Source organism: Oncorhynchus tshawytscha, linkage group LG30 (genome assembly GCF_018296145.1).
Source record: "Oncorhynchus tshawytscha isolate Ot180627B linkage group LG30, Otsh_v2.0, whole genome shotgun sequence".
Taxonomy (NCBI): domain Eukaryota; kingdom Metazoa; phylum Chordata; class Actinopteri; order Salmoniformes; family Salmonidae; genus Oncorhynchus; species Oncorhynchus tshawytscha.
Genome location: NC_056458.1, coordinates 23,053,585 through 23,078,744, shown reverse-complemented (window position 1 = coordinate 23,078,744; position 25,160 = coordinate 23,053,585). Strand labels below are relative to the sequence as shown.

General features: G+C 43.4%; 1 protein-coding gene across 3 annotated transcripts in view; it reads left to right on the top strand.

Moving 5' to 3' along the window:
- Positions 1–24,729, top strand: part of LOC112228557 (flotillin-2a) — a 38,078-nt gene extending 13,349 nt beyond the window's left edge. The window contains exons 2-11 of one of the 3 annotated variants that reach the window (XM_024393969.2): positions 4,765–4,846; positions 10,147–10,237; positions 17,983–18,106; positions 18,413–18,531; positions 18,638–18,751; positions 18,877–18,996; positions 19,262–19,476; positions 22,638–22,821; positions 23,089–23,238; positions 23,726–24,729. In XM_024393969.2, coding sequence (XP_024249737.1) covers positions 4,765–4,846; positions 10,147–10,237; positions 17,983–18,106; positions 18,413–18,531; positions 18,638–18,751; positions 18,877–18,996; positions 19,262–19,476; positions 22,638–22,821; positions 23,089–23,238; positions 23,726–23,764 — 1,238 coding nt within the window. In that variant the 3' untranslated portion in view covers positions 23,765–24,729. Of the gene's footprint in view, positions 1–4,764; positions 4,847–10,146; positions 10,238–10,866; positions 10,958–13,065; positions 13,650–17,982; positions 18,107–18,412; positions 18,532–18,637; positions 18,752–18,876; positions 18,997–19,261; positions 19,477–22,637; positions 22,822–23,088; positions 23,239–23,725 lie in introns of those variants that run through there. The other 2 variants (XM_024393968.2, XM_024393970.2) reach the window with 2 other exon arrangements.
- The last annotated feature ends 431 nt before the right edge of the window (positions 24,730–25,160 follow it).

Sequence of the window (25,160 nt, the reverse complement as noted above, 5' to 3'; positions counted from 1 at the left end):
TAGTGATGAGCTTCGTGGGTACTATGGTGTTGAACGCTGAGCTGTAGTCAATGAAAAGGAGGTAAAGAGCAGTGTGGAGTCCAATTGAGATTGTGTTATCTGTGGATCTGTTGGGGCGGTATGCGAATTGGAGTGGGTCTAGGGTATCAGGCAGGATGCTGTTGATGTGAGCCATGACCAGCCTTTGAAAGCACGTCATGGCTACCGACGTGAGTGCTGCGGGGCGGTAATCATTTAGGCAGGTTACCTTCGCTTCCTTTGGCACAGGGACTATGGTGGTCTGCTTGAAACATGTAGGTATTACAGACTAGGTCAGGTAGAGATTGAAAATGACAGTGAAGACACTTGCCAGTTGGTCAGTGCATGCTTTGAGTACACGTCCAGGTAATCTGTCTGGCCCCGCGGCTTTGTGAATGTTGACCTGTTTAAAGGTCTTGCTCACATCGGCTACCGAGAGCGTTATCACACAGTCATCCAGAACAGCTGGTGCTCTCGTGCATGCTTCATTGTGGTTTGCCTCGGCGAGCATAAAAGGCATTTTATGGGCAGCTCACATTTGGGTTTCCCTTTGTAGTCCTTAATAATTTTCAAGCCCTGCCACATCCGACGAGCATCAGAGCCAGTGTAGTAGGATTCAATCTTAATCCTGTTTTGACACTTTGCTTGTTTAATGGTTCGTCTGAGGGGATAGCTGGATGTCTTGTAAGTGTCTGGATTAGTGTCCCGCTCCTTGAAATCGGCAGCTCTAGCCTTTAGCTAGAGTATACCACCTCAGTCAATGGCTTCTGGTTTTGAAATGTACATACGGTCACCTAGGGGATGACGTCGCCGATGCACTTATTGATGAAGCCAATGACTGAGGTGGTATACTCCTCAATGCTATTGGATGAATCCCAGAACATATTCCAGTCTGTGCTAGCAAAAACGTCCGGTAGCATTGGCGTCATCTGACCACTTCCGTATTAAGCAAGTCACTGGTTCTTCCTGCTTTAGTTTTTGCTTGTAAGCAGGAATCAGGAGGATAGAATTATGGTCAGATTTGCCAACTGGAGGGCAGGAGAAAGCTTTGTATGCATCTCTGTGTGTGGAGTAAAGGTGGTCTTCATATCAAATCAAATATTTTTGTTCACATACACATTTTTTGCAGATGTTATTGCGTGTGTAGGGCTATGCTTGAACTGCCCTGCCAATGTTGTTCTTCTCAGACCATTTTGAAATTATATTTTAACATTTTAGCTATATGATCACACTGGTAATAGATCATTTATTGTTTTACTTGAGAGGCACAGCTGAGTGAGCTTAATAATTTGCTATTTTTTTACTGGACTGATGGCCTGCATCCAGGGCCTATAATTAACACTCGCCAATGTGGGTAAGAATGTCTAATTCACCAGCCACATTGGCGAGCATTTCATAAATAGTCAAGTATGGGCACAAATGCAAGTTGTGATTTATAGCTAAATAAATGCTGCAATAGCTATTTTCAAAGTATTTCTGCAACTTTGTTTCATATCTGATAATGCACAAAGAAATTTGAATCCTAATGTTATAGCTATCTCACCTCACACAGAAATACTGCCTGTCTGAGGGGCTTTGAGCACTGTGAGTGAAGTGCTGAAAGATTCATTTTTAGAAGCAATGCGCACAGGCATAAAAGTTTACTAGAAAGTCTACTTTAGTGAGACTTTGTCCTTGTGTTTCTTAGCTATTTACATAGGTTGCTTTTCAATGTTTGAGTTTGCTTCCACTGCTAGCAAAAAGAGACATCATTGGCCTCAATTAGTGAGATTCTAACAGGCACACAAAACTACTGGAGTGGCCCTGTTACTAACGTAACCTTAAAAGGGGCAGCTGAAAATGTTTGGTTAAAAGACTCAGGTCACAGAGTATTAAATTCAATCGACCAATACATACCACATTGCTTATTATTAATAATACATTTATTCTTTTAGAAACATTAATAAGCAAAATCGTCAATTTTTTCTGTGTTTTTAAGTGTATTTATGGCAAGAAAATATTTCAGCTGGAAAAAAATCTGGGTAGCTGTTAGATTTTTTAAAATTAGTGGCTTATATACAAAAAAGTACATTTTAGGCCCTGCCTGCATCAGTCTGAGGGCAGGGAGCAGTGGTGAGGCTGCATCTCACCCGACTCACCGTCCCTCCACTCTCCCTCCCTACGCTGAGAAAATGTTTCTGCCTCATGCACCAATTCATGTTGTTACTCATATGACCAGAGAAAGGGACATTTTCCTTGATTTAAAAAAAGACACAAACCACTAATAATAACAACGCAAGCTTATCGGAACATTTTGCAATACTCATTCATTACAGCTGCAGTGGCTAAACAAATGTGTTGACAGTGCTGAATAACAACTTAAACATGAACCTACTCATAAAAACAGCCGCTATTTGCTGTATTCGTTGAGTCTCTCTCTAGTCATAATCTCACAGTATCAACTTTTCTGTGCATTCAAGGCTTCCTTTTACGGTCTATGGCTTGAGGAGACTGTGCAAACACGGTGAGCTTAGCAATCTAATTGGCCAGGTGCGCTTGATTTGCTCTCTTGGCCTGCCGAGTAGGAGGAATTCTACCTTCAGACACACAAAATGGCTACTAAATCAAGTGCACCTACCGCCAACAGGCTTTATCGTTGTTTTTTAACAGAAATGCTTAGTGATCGACTAGGAATTCCTTAACGATAGACCAGTCGGTGACCACTGCTTTAAATAGTAAAGTTAAACTTTCAAACTTTTACCACTATCACAAAAATACTTTTAAAGAGTTAAAGCAAGTCCCATCAGTTTTTCTTCATGGAAAATGGCCATCTATTTATTTTTTATCCTCCTTTTTATTTTTGTGTCACAAAATGTAGTGTGATCAACCACACGCTCCCCGCACAGTAGGTTGTTGACATGCACAAACAAAATGTGCAAACTCCATGATACTGAAGAAGGAGGTAGTAAAAGCAGAAAGTGTACCCATCAATATGTGGTGTGATTTGTTGACTCAATTCAACTGACATTACAAAAAATACATTCCATTGCATGAGCCACATTAGTTAACATAATTTGAATGTGGGCCTCCCAAGTGCCAGTGCTTGAGGCGTCACTGCAGATCTGGATTCGATCCTGGGCTGTAACGCAGCCGCCCGCGACCGGGAGACCCATGAGGCGGCACACATTTGGCTCAGGGTCGTCCGGGTTAGGGGAGTATTTGGCCGGCCGGGATGTCCTTGTCCCATCGCACTCTAGCGACTCCTGTGGCGGGCCAGGTGCATGCACGCTGACATGATTGGCAGTTGTACAGAGTTTCCTCCGACACATTGGTGTGGCTGATGATTGGCAGTTGTACAGAGTTTCCTCCGACACATTGGTGTGGCTGGCTTCCGAGTTAAGCGAGCAGTGCGGCTTGGCAGGGTCGTGTTTCGGAGGACGCATGGCTCTCGACCTTTGGCTCTCCCGAGTCCGTACTGGAGTTGCAGCGATGGGACAAGACTGTAACTACCAATTGGAGAGAAAAAGGGGTAAAAAGTACGCAAAAAATATATAGAATAAAAAAAATATGCAACATCATTTGAAAGAACTTTCTACATTACCATGGAAATTATTGCATCACAATACCAGGCAGCCATTGTGAGTGTACCCTGAGTTTACCAGTCAAATTCCCAGGGTTAGAGGCTCTAAGCCTAAGGCGAGTTCAACAAGGCTTCTGTTTGCAATGAACATGTTGCCAGAGAAACAATTTCAGTTGAACGATTTGAATGAACATTCCAAAATGTTACGGTGAAATATCAAACAGCTACTTTTTGTAAGGATTACTGTGGCTTTTTAGTGACAGTATTCAAACTGAAAATTAGAAAATATGTTAGAAAGCTTTTAGCGTCATACCCAATGTCACGCCCTGACCTTAGATATCTCCTGTTTTCTTTATATTTTGGTTAGGTCAGGGCGTGACTAGGGTGGGTACACTAGTTTTTGTATTGTCTAGATTTTTTTGTATGTTTAGGGGTTTTGTAGTCCTACCAAAGAAGAGCCAATCAGAGGCAGCTGTTTATCGTTGTCTCTGATTGGGGATCATATTTAGGTAGCCATTTCCCTTTGTTGTTTGTGGGATCTTGTCTATGTGTAGTTGCCTGTCAGCACTTGTTTGTATAGTTTCACATTTTGTTTAGTTATTTTGTTCAGTGTTTTCATTCTTTAAATAAATAAGAATGAATGCGCCTTGGTCCGATCCTTATAACGAACGTAACACCCAAGAAGACTCGAGGCTGTAATCGCTGCCAAAGGTGCACAAAAGTACAGAGTAAAAGGTCTGAATACTTGTGTAATGTGATATTTACGTTTTTTACTTGTAATGAATTTTCAAACATTTCAATAAACCTGTTTTTGCATTGTCATTATGGGGTATTGTGTGTAGATTGATGAGGGGGAAAAAAACAATTTAATCAATTTTAGAATAAGGCTGTAATGTAACAAAATGTGGAAAAAGTCAAGGGGTCTGAATACTTTCTGAATGCACTTACATAGACAGGTACCTACTGCTCTCTGGGACCTCAGCTCTTCAAACTGTGGTCTGATACCATTGTACTGGTCTGGTTTACTGTGGTCTAATAGTGTAATACTCTAATGTTGATGATACTGTCAGTGGTGCAATGACACTGATTGTCATTCCATATAAATAGAATACAGTACTATTTCTATGGTGTTACCAGTGATAGAGTGGTTACAATGTGATGCTCATGTTGCCTGTGCTGGCTCTTAGGTGGTTGCTGTGGCTCCGACGAGAAGACCTACGTGGTGGGAGGCTGGTCCTGGGCCTGGTGGCTCATCTCAGACATCCAGAGGTAAGAACAGGGTGTAAGGGTTTAAGTACAGTTTGGGGATTTATACAATCACTGCCCTAACATCCAGAATTTACCTCCAAAACAAACCATTCAGGCCTACTGTTGGATGGCAGACAGATTTGTCTGTTTATATATATTTTTTTATCAAAATCTGTTTTAACACCATATTTAAAACGGTACCCACTCATCCTCACATTTACACCACACATTTAAACAACTTTACAATCTACATTAAATATTATACCTAGTCTCTTTACCCACACAAAGGAAATAAGCAGTTTGTTATTGTTATGTGGTTTGCAGTGCAGTGTTTACTGTGTGTGTAAACACAACGTGTCACAGTTAGCAAGTCAGTTGCTCTCAAACACAACCTTGCTGTCAGCAACCCCTGTAAACACTACAGCACAGAATTGAAGTGGAAAAACAAACACACTGAGAGAGGTTAGGGTCAGGTGAAGTTGAATCTCACTGAATTATATTATCCTGTTAGAGACAGATAAAATACAGTTGGCCTATGTTTAAAATAAAACAAATCAACGTTAGCTTACACAGCACATATGATAGTTGTGAAATCAAATTTAAAAGATAATAGTTTTTAGATCTCTGAACACAACAGATCCCGTTCCAATTTATTTCATGCATTTTCCCTTAACTATTAAGTATTGTGTTTGTTTGTTACTTATTGTCTCTTTGTTTCTGCCATGCTAATCTGCCTTGCCTTGCCTGGTGTTCAACCCACCATGTCTCTCTCAGCCCTGCTGTGTCTTGGGGATGATGTCTTAACCATAGTGATTCTATTAAATTACTAGAGGGGCTATGTCATAAACCCTCAGTTTCAGAATGGGGTGAAAGTGGCAACCATAACCGTCAGGGAGAAATCCAAATCCAGTCTAATGTGAATGAATGGCAGTAGAGGCATAATCCTGGTTTTACTTATGCAGGAAAATAAAAGTAAGGCATGTGATGTATCACAAATTGTGTAACAGAATTATAGTCAACATAAAATATTGTCATATGATTATAAATACAGGTTTTAGCCTCTAAAATATATTTAAACAGACCATAAATGTCTCAGATTTTGTGATATTGGAAAGCTGTGAGTGCTATTATATGATTCAGTATCAATACCGTTGCATTTACAACTTGTTTAAGTCCTATCATCGACTGATTTGAGCCAGTGTATGGCTGTGGATTGAGATATTGTGTAAAACAATGAATGTGAAGAATTTATCTGCACTGTATGTGTGCATTGTTTGAATGGAATGTCGGTGTATTGGCAGTTCATTTCACACATTTATGAAATCATTCCTCTAAAAGTGGTTGGCTAGCTAACACACATACAGTGCAGATAAATTCTTCACATTCATTGTTTTACACAATATCTTATGACAGCACTGGAAAACCAGGGTTGACCAACTCCCTGACCAACATGGCTGACCTTTGCAAGGTTCATGTCCATTCTAGTATTCTAATTCCTCATTCTATGTCCCTAACTAGCTATGTATACAGTGCCTTCGGAAAAGTATTCAGACCACTTGACTTTTTCCACATTTTGTTACGTTTCAGCCTTATTCTACAATGGATTAAATAAATACAAATCCTCAGCAATCTGCACACAATAACCCATAATGACAAAACAAAAAAACGACAAAAAAAATCTTAACAAATGTATTAAAAATACAAAACAGAAATACCTTATTTACATAAGTATTTAGACCCTTTGCTATGAGACTCAAAATTGAGCTCAGGTGCATCCTGTTTCCATTGATCATCCTTGAGATGTTTTACAACTTGATTGGAATCCACCTGTTTTATATTAAATTGATTGGACACAATTTGGAAAGGGACACACCTGTCTATATAAGGTCCCACAGTTGGCAGTGCATTTCAGAGCAAAAACCAAGCCATGAGGTCGAAGGAACTCCGAGACAGGATTGTGTCAAGACACAGATTTACCAAAAAATGTCTGCAGCATTGGTCTCCAAGAACACAGGGGCCTTCATCATTCTTAAATGGAATAAGTTTGGAACCACCAAGTGTCTTCCTAGAGCTGGCTGCCCGGCCAAACTGAGCAGTTGGGGGAGAAGGGAGGTGACCAAGAACCCGATGGTCACTCTGGCAGAGCTCTGGAGTTCCTCTGTGGAGATGGGAGAACCTTCCAGAAGGACAACCATCTCTGCAACACTACACCAATCAGGCCTTTATGATAGTGGTCAGACAGAAGCCACTCCTCAGTAAAAGGTACATAACAGCCCACTTGGAGTTTGCCAAAAGGCACCTAAAGATTCTCAGATCATGAGTAACAAGATTCTCTGGTCCAATGAAACCAAGATTGAACTCTTTGGCCTGAATGCCAAGCGTCATGTCTAGAGGAAACCCGGCACCATTCCTACGGTGAAGCATGGTGATGGCAGCATCATGTTGTGGGGATGTTTTTCAGTGGCAGAGACTGGGAGACAAAGATGAACGGAGCAAAGTACAGTTAGATCCTTGATAAAACCTGTTCCAATGCACTCAGGACCTCAGATTGGGGCGAAGGTTCACCTTCCAAATGACAACGACCCTAAGCACACAGCCGAGACAACTCAGGAATGGCTTCGGAGCAAGTCTCTGAATGTCCTTGAGTGGCCAACCAGAGCTCAGACATGAACCCAATCAAACATCTCTGGAGAGACCTGAAAATAGCTATGCAGCAATGCTCCCCATTCAACCTGACAGAGCTTGAGAGGATCTGCAGAGAAGAATGGGAGAAACTCCCCAAATACAGGTGTGCCAAGCTTTTAGCATCGTACCCAAGAAGAGTCGAGGTTGTAATCACTGCCAAAGGTTATTCAACAAAGTACTGAGTAAAGGGTCTGAATACTTATGTAAATGTGATATTTCCGTTTTTTTTTAAATATATATATAAATTTGCACCAAAAAAGTGCTTTATCATTATGGGGTATTGTGTGTAGATTGATGAGGGATAAAACAATTTAATCCATTTTAAAATAAGGCCTGAACACTTTCCGAATGCACTGTATATATAGAGAGTTAGGTCAGGTTTTAGAATGGCTGCCATGTTAGCGCCCATATAGAAGTTTATTCTTGAAATGTTGCTGATGTAACAATACGAGAGCGCCTCCGACAGTTCCCTTTGAAATGACCCGCTGTAAACAAGCAAAACAGAGCAGCGAATTTAACAGGCGTTTTTATTGATTAGCCTTCAGGATCATATGTATCCAAATCTTGACTATGTTTTAGTGTCAACAAATTGCATATCCACTTTCACTGGACATCTTCACAGGTTTAGAAAACTATCAGCAATAAACAGCACAACGCGGATGTAAGAATCAACGCTGGTAGAGACGAGTAGCAGGTAAAGGGAGTGAACATCTAATGAATGACATGAAACAGGACAGGACAGCATCTGGACATGAACACATAACAACATAAATACTGACACCGGGAACAAACGGGGGAGCAGACAGTTATAGACAGGGCAATCAACAAAGGGAAGGAGTCCAGGTGAGCGCTGCTGCGCGTAATGATGCTGACAGGTGTGCATCATGAAGGGCAGTCTGGCGCCCTCGAACGTTAGAGTGGGAGAGCGGGAATAGGCGTGACAGTGGAAGCGTTAATTATTACTTATCAACGGCTATGGAGGAGAAAGTGGTGCTCCCGGAATGCTCAACCACATTGGCCTAACTTTCTATATGTTAAAAAAATAATTAACATTAATTTCACTAAGCAAGTTAGTTAATAACAAATTCTTATTTACAATGATGGCCTACACCATCCAAACCCGGACAACGCTGGGCCAAATATGCACCGCCCAATGGGACTCCCAATCACGGCTGGTTGTGATACACCCTGGATTCGAACCAGGGTGTCTGTAGTGACGACGCCTCTAGCACTGAGATGCAGTGCCTTAGACCGCTGCGCTACTCAGGAGCCCCTATATATATTTAGTGTAGAAAACATTAGGAACATGACATAGACAGGTGAATCCAGGTGAAAGATATGATCCCGTATTGATGCAAGACAAAATATTTAAGTGCCTTTGAACGGGCAATGGTAGTAGGTGCCAGGCACACTGGTTTGAATGTGTTAAGAATTGCAAAGCTGCTGTTTTGTACACTCTGTGTATATGGCTCTGGCTCATACTATAAAGACAAGTTATTTTATCTAGTAGTTGCTAGGATACCTGCCATTAGGGCTCTAAATATAGTTAAGTAGATGGGATGGCTCAAGTGTTTGTTGCCATCCCATATATGCTCATATGCATATAGTATGCATAGTTCTCTCAAGTGTGTGAAAGAGCAGTGGAAAAATGTTGGTGTGAATGTTCACATTTGTATTGTGACTCAGTCAATTGTTTTGTTGACAATACTTGTTAACTGAGCCTCAACTAAGCAGTAGAGATTGTCATTAGGGTCTTGCAGTGTGTAGAGGCATTCTTGAGTAATCTCTAGTGCCTTTAGTGCCTTAAACTCAGATGTAGGTTAAGAATGCTGCTGTGTGACTGCTATGCTGACCAATCCAATCCTTCCCCGTGACTTCTGCCGTTTGTCCTAGTTGTTGCTGTCCGTTGTGTTGTGAAGAGAACTGACTGGCTGTGCTGTGTTTGTGCTTGTAATGTAAACACTGGCATATTAGATCATTGATAGACTGGAGACATTTTGGTTCCATCTGAAACTCTCTGCCTCAGCCTCTGGTGGTTAGGCTACACGATGGTTCCTTTTTGATGTAGAGCAGGGTTCCCCAACTGGCAGCCCACGGGCCGAATTCGGCTCGCAGGTGATTTTATTTGGCCCGCCCAAATTATTATATATAGTTTTAATTATTGCATTTTTTTTTATTTATTGTTGGACATAAAAGACTAAAAACACAAGGAAATCAGCTCCAAGTCATTTTAATTGTGGAAATCTGTTCCAAAGTATTCCCACGCATAATAGACAGATATATGTGATTGTATACAAATGTAAGCGAGGTTTTGAAATGATTGTTTTTGTCAAATATTATATCTGTTTGGGCTTCTTGTGATCAATTATGCAGTATACATATGATTTGTAAATATGTTCCGGCCCCCTGACCATCCGCACAAGAAGAAATCGGCCAGTGGCTGAATCTCGTTGATGATCCCTGCTGTAGAATCTAGTCTATGGTAGGCTATGGCGTAGGCCTCCTAAAGTGTCTTCTAGAGTGTCTTCTCTCACCCCTGACCCTCCATTACTGACACCCCTAACAGCTGTTATAAGTGTACTATATTCACTGCCCTGCCTCTCCTATTCCTACTATGCTACCGCCTACCCGCCTAGGATGTCTCTGGAGATAATGACCATCCTTTGTCGCTGTGAGAATATCGAAACCTTGGAGGGTGTCCCCCTGGATGTGACAGGGGTGGCTCAGGTAATGCTTCAGATAGCCTTGAAAAGACCACAAAGGCACGAAAGACAACAGACAGTCAGGCAGTGACTGGTGCACTGGTCAAGAACAAAACAAACCTCAGAGGCAAACAAACGGTTGGACTAACTGGCCAACTACTGTGTATCTTTGTTTTTCCATCTTCATGTCACGTTGTTCTCTCCCTCTGCAGTGGAAGGGAGAGAGAGTCAGCTGTCTGTCATTAAACTGTTCTATGGGCTTTGCTACACAGCTAACGTCTGTTTGTTAACTCACTCCTATGGGCTTTGGCAACAGGGTCCCCATAAGGAATGCCCTGAGAAAGGGATGCAAAGAAGGGTCCCACCGTTGCTAGCTATTACACTTGATAAACACAAGTTTACATAACTTGATATTTATTTCAATGTGGGGATTCGATGCACATCACATCTACATTGGGAACCTAATGATATTTTGCACTCCAGAAAAAAAGCATTCAATTACATCCTGTTGTCACTGCCCTGGAGGAGGCCTTGTGTGAATGTTATTTATTTTCCATCACTTTTTGTGTTTTTACTCCCCCTCTCTTCATTTGCTCTCCCTTCCCTCCAGAACATGCCAATTTTTAGTTTATATTTTCTTCACGTTCTCCACAGGATAACCCTTGAGATTATGACCCTGCAGCCCAAGTGTGAGGATGTAGAAACAGCGGAGGGTGTAGCTATTACTGTCACTGGGGTGGCACAGGTAAAACACCTACCTACTGTACCACATCTACCTTCTGGGAATGGACTGGAATGCCTCTTTCAGCTCAAATTGGGATGGGGTTCAGCCTCCATACCCTCCCTCCCCTACTATGCCTCCCTTCTCCTCTACCCCCCAGCACCCCCAAGGGGAACTGGTGCCATAGCCATGACTGAGGGTCAATCATTCTCCTGATAGAAGTTACAACAGAACAATTGCCTCCATCAATTATTACATTTCATTATTTTTAATATTATAATATTATTACGTATAATCCAGAGTTGCAATCTTAGGTATACAACTAGAAATATGCCAAGTCACCACAATTTTCCAAAATGGAGATATACGTTTCATTATTGCAAAGGTTGTGACTAGAGCGAGTACAACTATGCCCGGAAGTGACTTTTCATAGCAGGTTAGGAGAGCATTTTAGCTAACCTTAACCCTTTTACTAACCTTATCCTAAGTCTCCTAACCTACCACGTTAATTCTCCTAACCTGCTGTGTAAATTCTCCTAGCCTGCTACAAAAAAGTAACTTCCGGTCGTAGCTGTACTCTCTTTAGTCAGAATTTGTTGCAAGGGTTTAGTTATTTCAGACCCTGTTTGCTTTACACTAAACATTAAGGCCTGTGTAAAGTGAAAAGTTTGTCTGTGGTCAAGTGTAAATACGGAGTAAACACCATAGAGCGTGTAGTTTCACATCCCTGGTTGGATACAGTACTTTACAAACAGGGTTTGTTAGAATCAAAAAAGTGTAATCTCCTTGCTAAAATTATTTGTCCATGTCTATTACTAAATAGACCCTATAATGCTCAAGCAGGAATTATAGTGATGTATCTAATGTCCATGAATACCACTTTGCGCTAGCTGTTTGTGGAGAATGACTGACCCTCGTATCAAGGCAGAAACAGTCCCGACAGACATTTGACTTGAATGGTGTCTTCCTTAAAGGGGTACAGGGAAGAAGAATAAAGCCTGGCATGTTTCTTTTGCATCCAAACATTTACATTCCTTATTTTTAGTCATTAATTTTTTGTAATCTTTTCTGTGTTAAAATCCTGATTTTATTGTGTTAACCCCCCTAGTGCCAATCTGCAGTGAAAGTTTTATTAAAATTGGTGTCATATGGATTGACGCTGGAGAGATGAAGCAGGTACAGGGAGTCAAACATTTAATAAGGAACGGACATGGAACAGCGTCAACATACAAGAAACAATCTTTGCATCAGCAGGGAACCTGACAAATATAGGGGAAGTAATAAACAGATGATAAGTGAGTCCAATATCGCTGAAGCATGTGACGAGGGAAGGTGGCAGGTGTGCGTAATTGATGGCAGGATTGCGTGATGCAGGGCAGCCTGGCGCCCTCAAGCACCAGCGGAGGGAAGAGTGGGAGCAGGCGTGACAGTAAACCCCCCCAGGGGCGCCAACCGGCCGAGACATGTGCGCTGGGCAAGCCAACGAACCGGCAGGAGCGTGAGAGCCTGGCGAGCCGGCTGAGGCATGGAAGTCAGACAATCCGACTGAGGCAAGACGCCTGTCGATCCTTCTGCAGAGAGGGAGCCCGATGATCCGGTGGAAAGTGACGTGGGATGGGAAGCTGCCGAGCCAACCAAGGCAAGGAAACCTCTCGAACCAGCCAGGGCGTGAAAGCCCGACGGGCTGGCTTAGGCACCCCCGGTTCCATCGACGGCGGAATCCTCCCCGACGTCACCAACAAAACAAAAAAACTCCTGGACCGGCTGGGTGAACAAGAACTGACGATCCGGCTGAGGCCTGACGTGGGATGGGCGCCATCCGAGCCAACCGGGGCAAGGAAACCTCTCGAGCCAGCTAGGGTGTGGAATCCCGACGAGCTGGCTAGGCACCCCTGGTTCCATCGGTGGCGACCCAGAGCCGATGTCATCATACCAACCGGAATGCCAGTACTCCCCGATGCTTCGTGTGATGGCGGATGCATTCTGTCACATGGAATTGACGCTGGAGAGGCGAAGCAGGTACGGGGAGTAAAACATTTAATAAAGAACGGACATGGAACGAGACAGGAACAGCGTCAGCATACAAGAAAACAAAGACAAAAAACAATCAATGCAGCAGCCGGGAACAGAGCAGGGAAACTGACAAATATAGGGGAGGTAACAAACAGATGATAAGTGAGTCCAGGTGAGTCCAATATCGCTGAAGCGCGTTCCGAGGGAAGGCTGGTGTGCATAATTGATGGCAGGAGTGCATGATGCAGGGCAGCCTGGCGCCCTCAAGCGCCAGGGGAGGGAAGAGCGTGAGCAGACGTGACAATTGGTTTAATTGAAAATGTGAGCTAATCAAATTTAGTTATGTAACTAGCTACTGTTAATTCAATATGAGTATACAAGTTCAAGTGTTCCTGCAGTTTACTTTATTACTTTAGATTTTATTTATTCGTTCTCGCTGGACATTTCTGTCTTATTTACGACTAATCTGGTCTATAATTTGTAATTCATTACAACCAATTCCATTACTTCTAACCCAGTGCAAGTTGTGTGATGTTCCCTTTTCTTAGTTTCCTAGTCTGTCCAGTGGGCTTGACTACAATGAGCCCACTGTCACTGATGCAGAGGGAGCTTTAACGATGAACTTCTCTAACAAGGTCCATCATCAGGTCTCTCTCTATCTGATTGGACGAGCCTATACAAGCCTCCTGTCCTGGTTTCTATGGTAACGGGAGTTATGTGGCGACTGAAGTTTACAGTCTTTGACATTGTATTTTAATGAGAAGATCCCAACTCAAAGTAGTGGTTTGAGTTGGGACAGTGCAGATTTGGATAATGGAAAGTGGATATACCCACCTTCCTTTGACCTTAAACACACCCATATGGTGTCACATATTTCTCAAATTATATGACCTTTCACTATAATAGTAAGAGATCTAAATGAGTTTCCACATGTTTGTGAAACTGGAAGAGTCCGTTTGTCTCTTGGCAACCTCCTAAGTGGGCGGCTGTAAAGTAAACCATGCTTCCATTTCAACCAGATGTCAGGGAAAGAAATAAAACATCTATAAAAGAAATGAGAGCAGTTTCTCATGAAAGTCATTATCTATCATCTTAGAGTGTGAAAAAGTAGGAAATGGTTGTTTAAATAATTAAATAAGCAGGAAATAGATTTGTATTATTTCCGATCATTGGTCTCATATTTCCAGTTTCATGGTTTTTATTTTGTAATGTACCCTGCCCACCACAGGAGGTTGGTGGCACCTTAATTGAGGAGGACAGGCTCGTGGTAATGGCTGGAGTGGAATCGGTGGAATGGTATCAAATACATCAAACATAGTTTCCATGTGTTTGATGCCATTCCTTTTGCTCCTTTCCAGACATTATTATGAGCCGTCCTCCCCTCAGCAGCCTCCACTGCTGCACACCCTTTCAGGGCATGCTGAAGGAACTTTGGTGTTTGAAGGGGGGGGTGGAGCCAGGGCACATTTGCATGGGTCCTCATCTCAGTTCTGGCCTTCACTTGGCATAGCTCCCCCTGCTGTCTATGTCAGGTGGCCTGTCTGTCTGTCTGTGGTCATTTGTAATCAGTGTTTTCAAGGAATGATTGCCATCTCCCCTCCCATTACACTGTGATTCCTCTCAGCCCATTTCTGAATGCATGCCTCTTTGGAGTCAATATCCAGTCACATTTCTCACCTCAGGACCAGCTCACTCTCTTTCCTTTCAGCTGCAGCAGACAACACAAGCGCCATTGACTTGTTTACCTTTAAAATGATTTATTCAATGATTGATTGAATAGAGCCAATATGAAGATATCTTATCTCCTCTGACTCGGTTTATCCTCACCTTTAGTACTTCTGTTGTTTTATTAGTAACCAGAAAAGACTCTTGACTATATCTCACGTGGATGATATGCACCAGGCCAGAGTTTACACATTTTCTTATGGCTCAGTTATATTCAGGATTTCTACTGCTTGTTATTAACACAGAAACCCACGTCTAGCCTCTTCATTGCAGAACTGTCTCACTCAGTCTTTACTAAGACCAGGGTGGAATCTCAAGTATTTTCCTTCGATTCCTCTCTCCTTGCCTAATTTTTAAAACATCAGATGGAAACAAACAGTATTGGAGGACATCTTCTCCTCTGATCTTCTCCTCCAATGTTCTCGTGTCCTCTTATGTTTTGAGAAGGAGGCAAGCAGAGAGGAATCAAGGAAAATGATTTTAAGATTCACCCTAGATCAGTGTTTTGTGTACCACAACATTCCCACAACATGAGCAATGACTGCTGTCCTCAGTATGAAGAGATGTTTCTGAGTGGAGTTTGGCCTTGAGGAGAGTGAATAGTGGTGGAAAAGTACCCAATTGTTATAAACTCAGCAAAAAAAGAAACGTCCTCTCACTGTCAACTGCGTTTATTTTCAGCAAACTTAACACGTGTAAAAATTTGTATGAACATAACAAGATTCAACAACTGAGACATAAACTGAACAAGTTCCACAGACATGTGACTAACAGAAATGGAATAATGTGTCCCTGAACAAAGGGGGGAGGGTCAAAATCAAAAGTAACAGTCAGTATCTGGTGTGGCCACCAGCTGCATTAAGTACTGCAGTGCATCTCCTCCTCATGGACTGCACCAGATTTTCCAGTTTTTGCTGTGAGATGTTACCCCACTCTTCCACCAAGGCACCTGCAAGTTCCCGGACATTTCTGGGGGTATGGCCCTAGCCCTCACCCTCCGATCCAGCAGGTCTCAGAAGTGCTTGATGGGATTGGGATTGAGATCCGGGCTCTTCGCTGGCCATGGCAGAACACTGACATTCCTGTCTTGCAGGAAATCATGCACAGAACAAGCAGTATGGCTGGTGGCGTTGTCATGCTGGAGGGTCATGTAAGGCTGAGCCTGCAAGAAGAGTACCATATGACGGAGGGGGATGTCTTCCCTGCAACGCACAGCATTGAGATTGCCTGCAATGACAACAAGCTCAGTCCGATAATGCTGTGACATACCACCCCAGACCATGACGGACCCTCCACCTCCAAATCGATCCAACTCTAGAGTACAGGCCTCTGTGTAACGCTCATTCCTTCGACGATAAACGCGAGTCCGACCATCACCCCTGGTGAGACAAAACTGTGACTCGTCAGAGAGGAGCACTTTTTTACAGTCCTGTCTGGTCCAGCGATGGTGGGTTTGTGCGAAGGAAAATTGTGCATTCCTGGTGTGACTCGGGCAGTTGTTGCCATCCTGTACCTGTCCCGCAGGTGTGATGTTCGAATGTACCGATCCTGTGCAGGTGTTGTTACACGTGGTCTGCCACTTCAAGGATCAGCTGTCCGTCCTGTCTCCCTGTAGCGCTGTCTTAGGTGTCTCATTGTACTGACATTGCAATGTATTGCCCTGGCAACATCTGCAGTCCTCATGCCTCCTTGCAGCATGCCTAAGGCACGTTCACGCAGCTGAACAGTGACCCTGGGCATCTTTCTTTTGGTGTTTTTCAGAGTCCGTAGAAAGGCCTCTCTCTAGCTGTTAGTGTCTTAAAGACCGTTCCACAGATGCATGTTCATTAATTGTTTGTGGTTTATGGAACAAGCATGTTTAAACCATTTACAATGAAGATCTGTGAAGTTATTTGGATTTTTACTAATTATCTTTGAAAGACAGGGTCCTTTTTTTGCTGAGTTTATTTCTAAACAGCACATTGTTATAACCACTCATTTATTAGCTCTCCCTACAGTGGCTTGCACAACCATTCCATATGTGATCCCCTTACCTACCCCCTAGCCAAGTATATTATAACTCCACGATACCGCATCAGCTGAGTTGAGTGTGCAGACTGGAGTTTTTGTTAGTGTCGTTAAGACACAGCTTACAGACGGTAGGCAATTAAGGTCACAGTTATGAAAACTTAGGACACTAAAGAGGCCTTTCTACTGACTCTGAAAAACACCAAACGAAAGATGCCCAAGGTCCCTGTTCATCTGTGTGAACATGCCTTAGGCATGCTGCAAGGAGGCATGAGGACTGCAGATGTGGCCAGGGCAATAAATTGCAATGTCCATTCTCTGACATGTCGCGGTTTTGTCTCAACAGGGGTGATGGTCGGATTTGCGTTTATCGTTGAAGGAATGCTCGTTACACCAAGGCCTGTACTCTTGAATTGGATCGATTTGGAGGTAGATGGTCCGTCATGGTCTGGGGTGGTGTGTCACAGCATCATCAGACTGAGCTTGTTGCCATTGCAGGCAATCTCAACGCTGTGCGTTACAGGGAAGACATCCTCCTCCCTCAAATGGTACTCTTCCTGCAGGCTCATCCTTACATGACCCTCCAGCATGACAATGCCACCAACCATATTGCTCATTCTGTGGGTGTTTTCCTGCAAGACAGGATTCTCACTGTTCTGCCATGGCCAGCGAAGAGCCTGGATCTCAATCCCATTGAGCACATCAGACCTGTTGGATCAGAGGGTGAGGGATGGGCCATTCCCCCAGAAATGTCCGGGAACTTGCAGGTGCCTTGGTGGAAGAGTGGGGTAACATCTCACAGCAAGAACTGGCAAATCTGGTGCAGTCCATGAGGAGGAGATGCACTGCAGTACTTAGTATCTGGTGTGGCGTTGCATTGACTGTTACTTTTGATTTTGACCCCCCCCACCTTTGTTCAGGGACACATTATTCCATTTCTGTTAGTCACATGTCTGTGGAACTTGTTCAGTTTATGTCTCAGTTGTTGAATCTTGTTATGTTCATACAAATATTTACACGTGCTAAATTAGCTGAAAATAAAAGCAGTTGACAGTGAGAGGACATTTCTATTTTTGCTGAGTTTATAACTACAGACAGAGTATGTTCACATTTTAGGGAATAAAATAACTAAGTATAATGTGCATACATGGCATTTTTTTTAAAAGACCTATAATCACATAGATTAGCCAGTGTAGTTATGTGTCTGAAGTGCTAATCAGATTATGTTGATGTTGCTCAGATGATTTCAGTGTATTATTTAGCTGGCTAACATCTGACAATGTTGTCTATTACCCTGGCTCCAGGTGAAGGTGATGGTAGACAATGAGCTGCTGGGCTATGCCTGTGAACAGTTCCTGGGGAAATCTGTGATGGAGATAAAGAGTGTCATTCTGCAGACCCTGGAGGGTCATTTACGCTCTATTCTCGGTAGGGATCTTCTGATAGACACGGGCTGCTGCTCAGTACTATTGGGTCTCAGAGGAGTATTACTATTAGGTCATGCTATAGAACTTTAAACCATTTTACATGTTCTCAGGAAATCAAATTCTATATGCCATATAATGTATGCATGTACTCCTCGGACCCTTAGGCTCTGGTTTAACTCTGATATAGGATACTAAGAATTTTACAATGTACAACTCAGTTAAATAAATCACCACTTCAGATAGAGGAATCCATATCAGTCTATGGTTAGTGACCCAGCCAGTCACTGACCCCAGTCCTATGTTCCAGGTACTCTGACGGTGGAGCAGATCTACCAGGACAGAGATAGATTTGCTGCTCTGGTGAGGGAGGTGGCAGCGCCCGACGTGGGCCGCATGGGCATCGAGATCCTCAGCTTCACCATCAAGGTAAGAGACAAGGGCACAGTCATCCTATTGCAGCTTTATACACTTAAAGTGACACCACTTGCCGCACAATGACTGAGGGCCTCTGTTTTATCCCTGTCCTTGTCAGGATGTTTATGATAAAGTGGAGTACCTGAGTTCCTTGGGCAAGAGTCAGACAGCTGCAGTACAGCGAGACGCAGACATCGGAGTGGCCGAGGCAGAGAGAGACGCAGGAATCAGGGTAAGACATATCCTGCAAACAAGTAGATTCCCTGAATGTGTCGCAGTACATCGCACTCAGTATTGATGTTAGTCTTTGCTACACTGAATTTTCTCTTCTCATCTTGTGGTCTATGCCCCCAATAGGAAGCAGAATGTAAGAAAGAGATGATGGACATCAAGTTCCAAGCAGATACCAAGATGGCCGACTCTAAGAGAGGGTTGGAGATGCAGAAGGCTGCTTTCAATCAAGAAGTCAACACAAAGGTATCAGACATGGGCATCATTGCTCTAGATTAGATTCACCTAGTAGTCAATCGATGACATCAAATCTACACCTAATGTGAAAAATGTTTAATCCTTAATAAGAGATTCACCCTGGTCATATTATTAAGTGCACACCAAAGCTAAACGTTTTTCAAAGGAAAGGGAACTACCGGGACAAGTTCAGGTAGTCCCTTTTCGTTTCAGCACATTGGATTCCATTTCATTCCTGGTGAATATCACCGCTGCCTTTTCTCCCCCCCCCCAGAAAGCAGAGGCCCAGCTGGCCTACGAGCTGCAGGCTGCCAAGGAGCAGCAGAAGATCCGTCTGGAGGAGATCGAGATCGAGGTGGTTCAGAGGAAGAAGCAGATCACCATTGAGGAGAAGGAGATTGACCGCACTGAGAAGGAGCTGATCGCCACGGTCAAGAGGCCGGCCGAGTCTGAGGCCTACAAGATGCAACAGCTGGCCGAGGGACAGAAGTGAGTGACCAATCACTGAGCCGCTCCCAGAATGCATGGAAAATAAGGACAATGTGTATGCTCGTTCAAATTCTGGGTGCAACGCAGGGTGAGTAAACCACCACAGGAGCCTAGAGTGTCTGCATTTCAAGCATCTATGCAGCAAATAAGTTACACTCAGATATCAAATCAAATCAAATGTATTTATATAGCCCTTCGTACATCAGCTGATATCTCAAAGTGCTGTACAGAAACCCAGCCTAAAACCCCAAACAGCAAGCAATGCAGGTGTAGAAGCACGGTGGCTAGGAAAAACTCCCTAGAAAGGCCAAAACCTAGGAAGAAACCTAGAGAGGAACCAGGCTATGTGGAGTGGCCAGTCCTCTTCTGGCTGTGCCGGGTGGAGATTATAACAGAATATGGCCAAGATGTTCAAATGTTCATAAATGACCAGCATGGTCAAATAATAATAAGGCAGAACAGTTGAAACTGGAGCAGCAGCACGGCTAGGTGGACTGGGGACAGCAAGGAGTCATCATGTCAGGTAGTCCTGAGGCATGGTCCTAGGGCTCAGGTCCTCCGAGAGAGAGAAAGAAAGAGAGAATTAGAGAGAGCACACTTAAATTTACACAGAACACCGAATAGGACAGGAGAAGTACTCCAGATATAACAAACTGACTCTAGCCCCCCGACACATAAACTACTGCAGCATAAATACTGGAGGCTGAGACAGGAGGGGTCAGGAGACACTGTGGCCCCATCCGAGGACACCCCCGGACAGGGCCAAACAGGAAGGATATAACCCCACCCACTTTGCTAAAGCACAGCCCCAACACCACTAGAGGGATATCTTCAACCACCAACTTACCATCCTGAGACAAGGCCGAGTATAGCCCACAAAGATCTCCGCCACGGCACAACCCAAGGGGGGGCGCCAACCCAGACAGGAAGATCACATCAGTGACTCAACCCACTCAAGTGACGCACCCCTCCTAGGGATGGTATGAAAGAGCCCCAGTAAACCAGTGACTCAGCCCCTGTAATAGGGTTAGAGGCAGAGAATCCCAGTGGAAAGAGGGGAACTGGCCAGGCAGAGACAGCAAGGGCGGTTCGTTGCTCCAGAGCCTTTCCGTTCACCTTCCCACTCCTGGGCCAGACTATACTCAATCATATGACCCACTGAAGAGATGAGTCTTCAGTAAAGACTTAAAGGTTGAGACTGAGTTTGCGTCTCTTACATGGGTAGGCAGACCATTTCATAAAAATGGAGCTCTATAGGAGAGAGCCCTGCCTCCAGCTGTTTGCTTAGAAATTCTAGGGACAATTAGGAGGCCTGCGTCTTGTGACCGTAGCGTACGTGTAGGTATGTACGGCAGGACCAAATCAGAGAGATGGGTAGGAGCAAGCCCATGTAATGCTTTGTAGGTTAGCAGTAAAACCTTGAAATCAGCCCTTGCCTTGACAGGAAGCCAGTATAGGGAGGCTAGCACTGGAGTAATATGATCAAATTTTTTGGTTCTAGTCAGGATTCTAGCAGCCGTATTTAGCACCAACTGAAGTTTATTTAGTACTTTCGGGTAGCCGGAAGTACATCCGGGTAGCCGGAAAGTAGAGCATTGCAGTAGTCTAACCTAGAAGTGACATGCATGGATAAATTTTTCTGCATAATTTTTGGACAGAAAGTTTCTGATTTTTGCAATGTTATGTAGATGGAAAAAAGCTGTCCTTGAAATGGTCTTGATATGTTCTTCAAAAGAGAGATCAGGGTCCAGAGTAACGCCGAGGTCCTTCAGTTTTATATGAGACGACTGTACAACCATTAAGATTAATTGTCAGATTCAACAGACATAGGTCTAGGATAAGCTTAGCCTTTTCAAAATCATAACCAATATACAAAACGGATCCGTGTGTAGGGGCAACTTCATCTCACATTTGCAGTAGTAGTTAATCAAATCGAATTGTCACATGCTTCGTAAACAATAGGTATTGAGTCAATATGCAGGGGTACGAGGTAATTGAGTTACATTTGTCCACATTTTTGGGAATAAAATAAGTAGGATTTGCATGCATGGCATTTTAATAAATATCATATAATCACTGTCTGTACTGCTAACTAGATGTTGATGTTGCGCAGACTATGTTTTAGTGTATTAAGTATCTAGTTAACAGCTGACAATGTTGTCTATTACCCTGGCTCCAGGTGAAGGTGATGGTAGACAATGAGCTGCTGGGCTATGCCTGTGAACAGTTCCTAGGGAAATCTGTGATGAAGATAAAGAGTGTCATTCTGCAGACCCTGGAAGGTTCCTGGGGAAATCTGTAACTAGGAATAAAGTGAAAGATAGTAAACAGTAGCAGCAGTGAATGTGATGAGTCAAAACAAGTGCAAAAAGGGTCAATGCAGACAGTCCTGGAGGCTATTTGGTTAAGTACTTGTTTTTTATTTATTTAACCTTTATTTAACTAGGCAAGTCAGTTAAGAACAAATTCTTATTTACAATGACGACCTAGGAACAGTGGGTTGACTGCCTTGTTCAGGGGCATTTTGATAGATTTTTACCTTGTCAGCTCGGGGATTCAATATAGCAGCCTTTCAGTTACTGGCCCAATGCTCTAACCACTAGGCTACCTGCCACCCCCTTATGGCTTGTGGGTAGAAGCTGTTCAGGGTCCTGTTGGTTCCAGACTTGGTGCATCGGTACCGCTTGCCTTGCGGTAGCAGAGAAAAAAGTCTATGACTTGTGTGGCTGGAGCCTTTGACCATTTTTAGGTCCTTCCTCTGACACCGCCTGGTATAGAGGTCAATGGTATGGAGCAATGGTATGCACTACCCTCTTTAGCGCCTTGCTGTCGGATGCCAAGCAGTTGCTATACCATACGGCAATGCAGCCAGTCAAGATGCTCTCAATGGTGCAGCTGTATAACTTTTTGAGGATCCGAGGTCCCATGCCAAATCTTTTCAGCTTCCTGAGGGAGACGAGATGTTGTTGTGCCCTCCTTACGACTGTGTTGGTGTGTGTGGACCATGATCGATCCTTAGTGATGTGGTTTAAACCAAATTATAGCTATGATTTAGGTGTGTAGCAGATGTTCATACTGTAGTTCAAAGAAATCTAGTCTGCAATCTAATGATGTTGTTCGAGTTAAACCCTTTACATGCCCTCCTGCCAACCCCTGAACAGGATGAAGAAGGTGCTGACGGCCCAAGCGGAGGCAGAGAAAATCCGTCGTATCGGAGAGGCAGAGGCCGGTTCCATAGAGGCTATAGGGAAGGCTGAGGCTGAAAAGATGAGGCTGAAGGCTGAGGCCTACCAGCATTATGGAGAGGCTGCCAAGACTGCTCTGGTCCTAGAGGCCCTGCCTAAGGTCAGTGTGTCAGGACTGAGGGGCATTTAACACTTTATATGTTGTGCTGTGGTAAGGAGGAGTTGACATAGAGCTGCACACAATCATTTGGTATAATGTGTGTCAGCTTTTGGACATGAAAAAATGGAAGATTAAAAATACAAATATTAATGTTTTCAGTGTTACCATTTTTATTTGGTTTAAACCTGACAACTAAAGGCTGTGTTAGGTGAGTTCTCTCAGAAGAACACCCAGGTGAATAAGGTTTGTGTCATTGTGTTGGTACAGATTGCTGGCAAGGTGGCGGCACCCCTGGCCCAGACCAATGAGATTGTCATCCTGAGCGGGGACGGTAGTCGTGTGACCGGCGAGGTTAACCGCCTATTGGCTGAGCTCCCCGTGTCCGTCAACGCTCTCACAGGGGTGGACCTGATGAAGGTGAGGGGGGAGGGGAGGAGGGAGGGGGTACGTTCACATTCCAGGGGGGTCAGTAGAATGTAGAGAGCGATACCCCGCCCATACTCATAATCACTGCAGGTGTGTGAACACATTCCATCTATCCAGCCTCAGCTAGCTAGGTTTATAAGGCTGAATCTACAGTAGGCCTATACATAAACATTTGCACTTTTGTACACAATAGAAATACAATTTTGCTGTGAAGTCCATGTCGAATTGCAGTCATTCCAGAGCATACTCCCTACAGATCCCACCATGTTTCATCCCTAACTACACTCAGTTTCCTCACTCTGTGTGTCCCAAATAGCATCCTATTCCCTATGTAAATATTTGGGACAAAGCCTGAGTAATGTGCAAATAGCCAGTTGATGGCAATGGGCCAACTTTTTGATTCTCACTAAGTCACAGGGCTCTCCATTGTTCCAGTGAAGGCTGCAGCTAACCCAGTCTCTCTCTTATCATCCCACAGATCCCTTTTCTTCAGAAGATGACCAACCCTCAAGCATGAAAACAATCCAATGCACCCTGACTCCAATACATCTCTCTTATGCACTCTTTAAATCAACAAGAAACACTTGAATACAAGAGTTGTTTTTTTACTACGAAAGAGTAGTCGTTCTCATTTCCTAGACCCCTGGTGCCTTGGCTCCTATAGGACCAGATCATCTGCATGGGCCACTGAATGTTTTTCTTTTAAAGAACAAAAAAAGCAACCGTTCATTTTATATTTTGTTTTTAAGAAGTTACCCCCATTGTGTAGTACTTACACTCGTCTACATTATAGAAGAGGGGCATTCATCCTGATTTTTCTGTGCGGGCCTTATTCTGGTCTGAAAGGTCTCACCTTGTGTCTTTGTAGTTTTTTTCATTGTGTTACAATTAGTACCTTGGATATGCCCATGGTTTTTTACAGTTACTTGTGCAAGTGTTAAGTATTTCGTCACCCATTTTTATTGTTTCATTCTTATGTGCCTGTTAACCAACCAAGTGGCCAAACCTCAGGAAAAGTAATGGTTTGGCAATTCAAAAAGTTTAGTGATACTACAGTGAAATTCAATGAGAGATGTAGAAATGTACTCCCCCATCCTCATATCATTTGCCATTTTCTTTACTAGAATCTTCACTTCATTCTTCATCTTGGGTATGGGAGAGGTGTGTCTTCTTAGGACAAGGCATGCAAGACGCAGAAATGATACACATGAACACGTGTGCATCGATCTTCATGTCTGTATGAAGCCATATACTTTCAAGATTAGCCTTAATATAGAGACCCGGGAGTCCTGCTAGCTTTCCTGATCATCTGGATTACCTCAGTCAATCTAAGCTTTAATACTTGTTCTACTTCTTTCCAATTATTGAGACGTCATATGACAATATGCATTTCAGTCTCTTAGGGTAGCCAATGTTGTGTTATGTCACCTTGTGGTTCCATTCTTAAATTACATATACATTTTTATAAAGGATTTATCTCTACAGTTTACTAGACTCCTTAATTTCAGGATTTTACAAGGTGCTGCTTGATATCTTTGACTAGGAATTCAATACTGCCAAGACCTGTTGACCATCCAATCATTTATCAGCTATCTCCACATGCCTTACCCAATGTGCTTTAAACACAAGAAGACATTTCAGTTTGTTTAGACGTTTGAGTTGGACTGGAGTTAATTTTAAGTCGTTTTTATTTTATGAAAATATATTAGAGAGTTTGAGATTTCTAGACACTTGCTGAACCAATGTTGCTCCGGCCAAACGCTATGCCACGTCCATGGACGTTCTCCGCAATGAGTCTGGATGAGTCATAATACCCTTATAACCTAGTGGTCAAACAAGGAAATGGTTCCAATCGTTTTTTCCCACAATTCATTTTTCCTGTAGGGGATTTTAGAAACACTTCAAATTTGGTC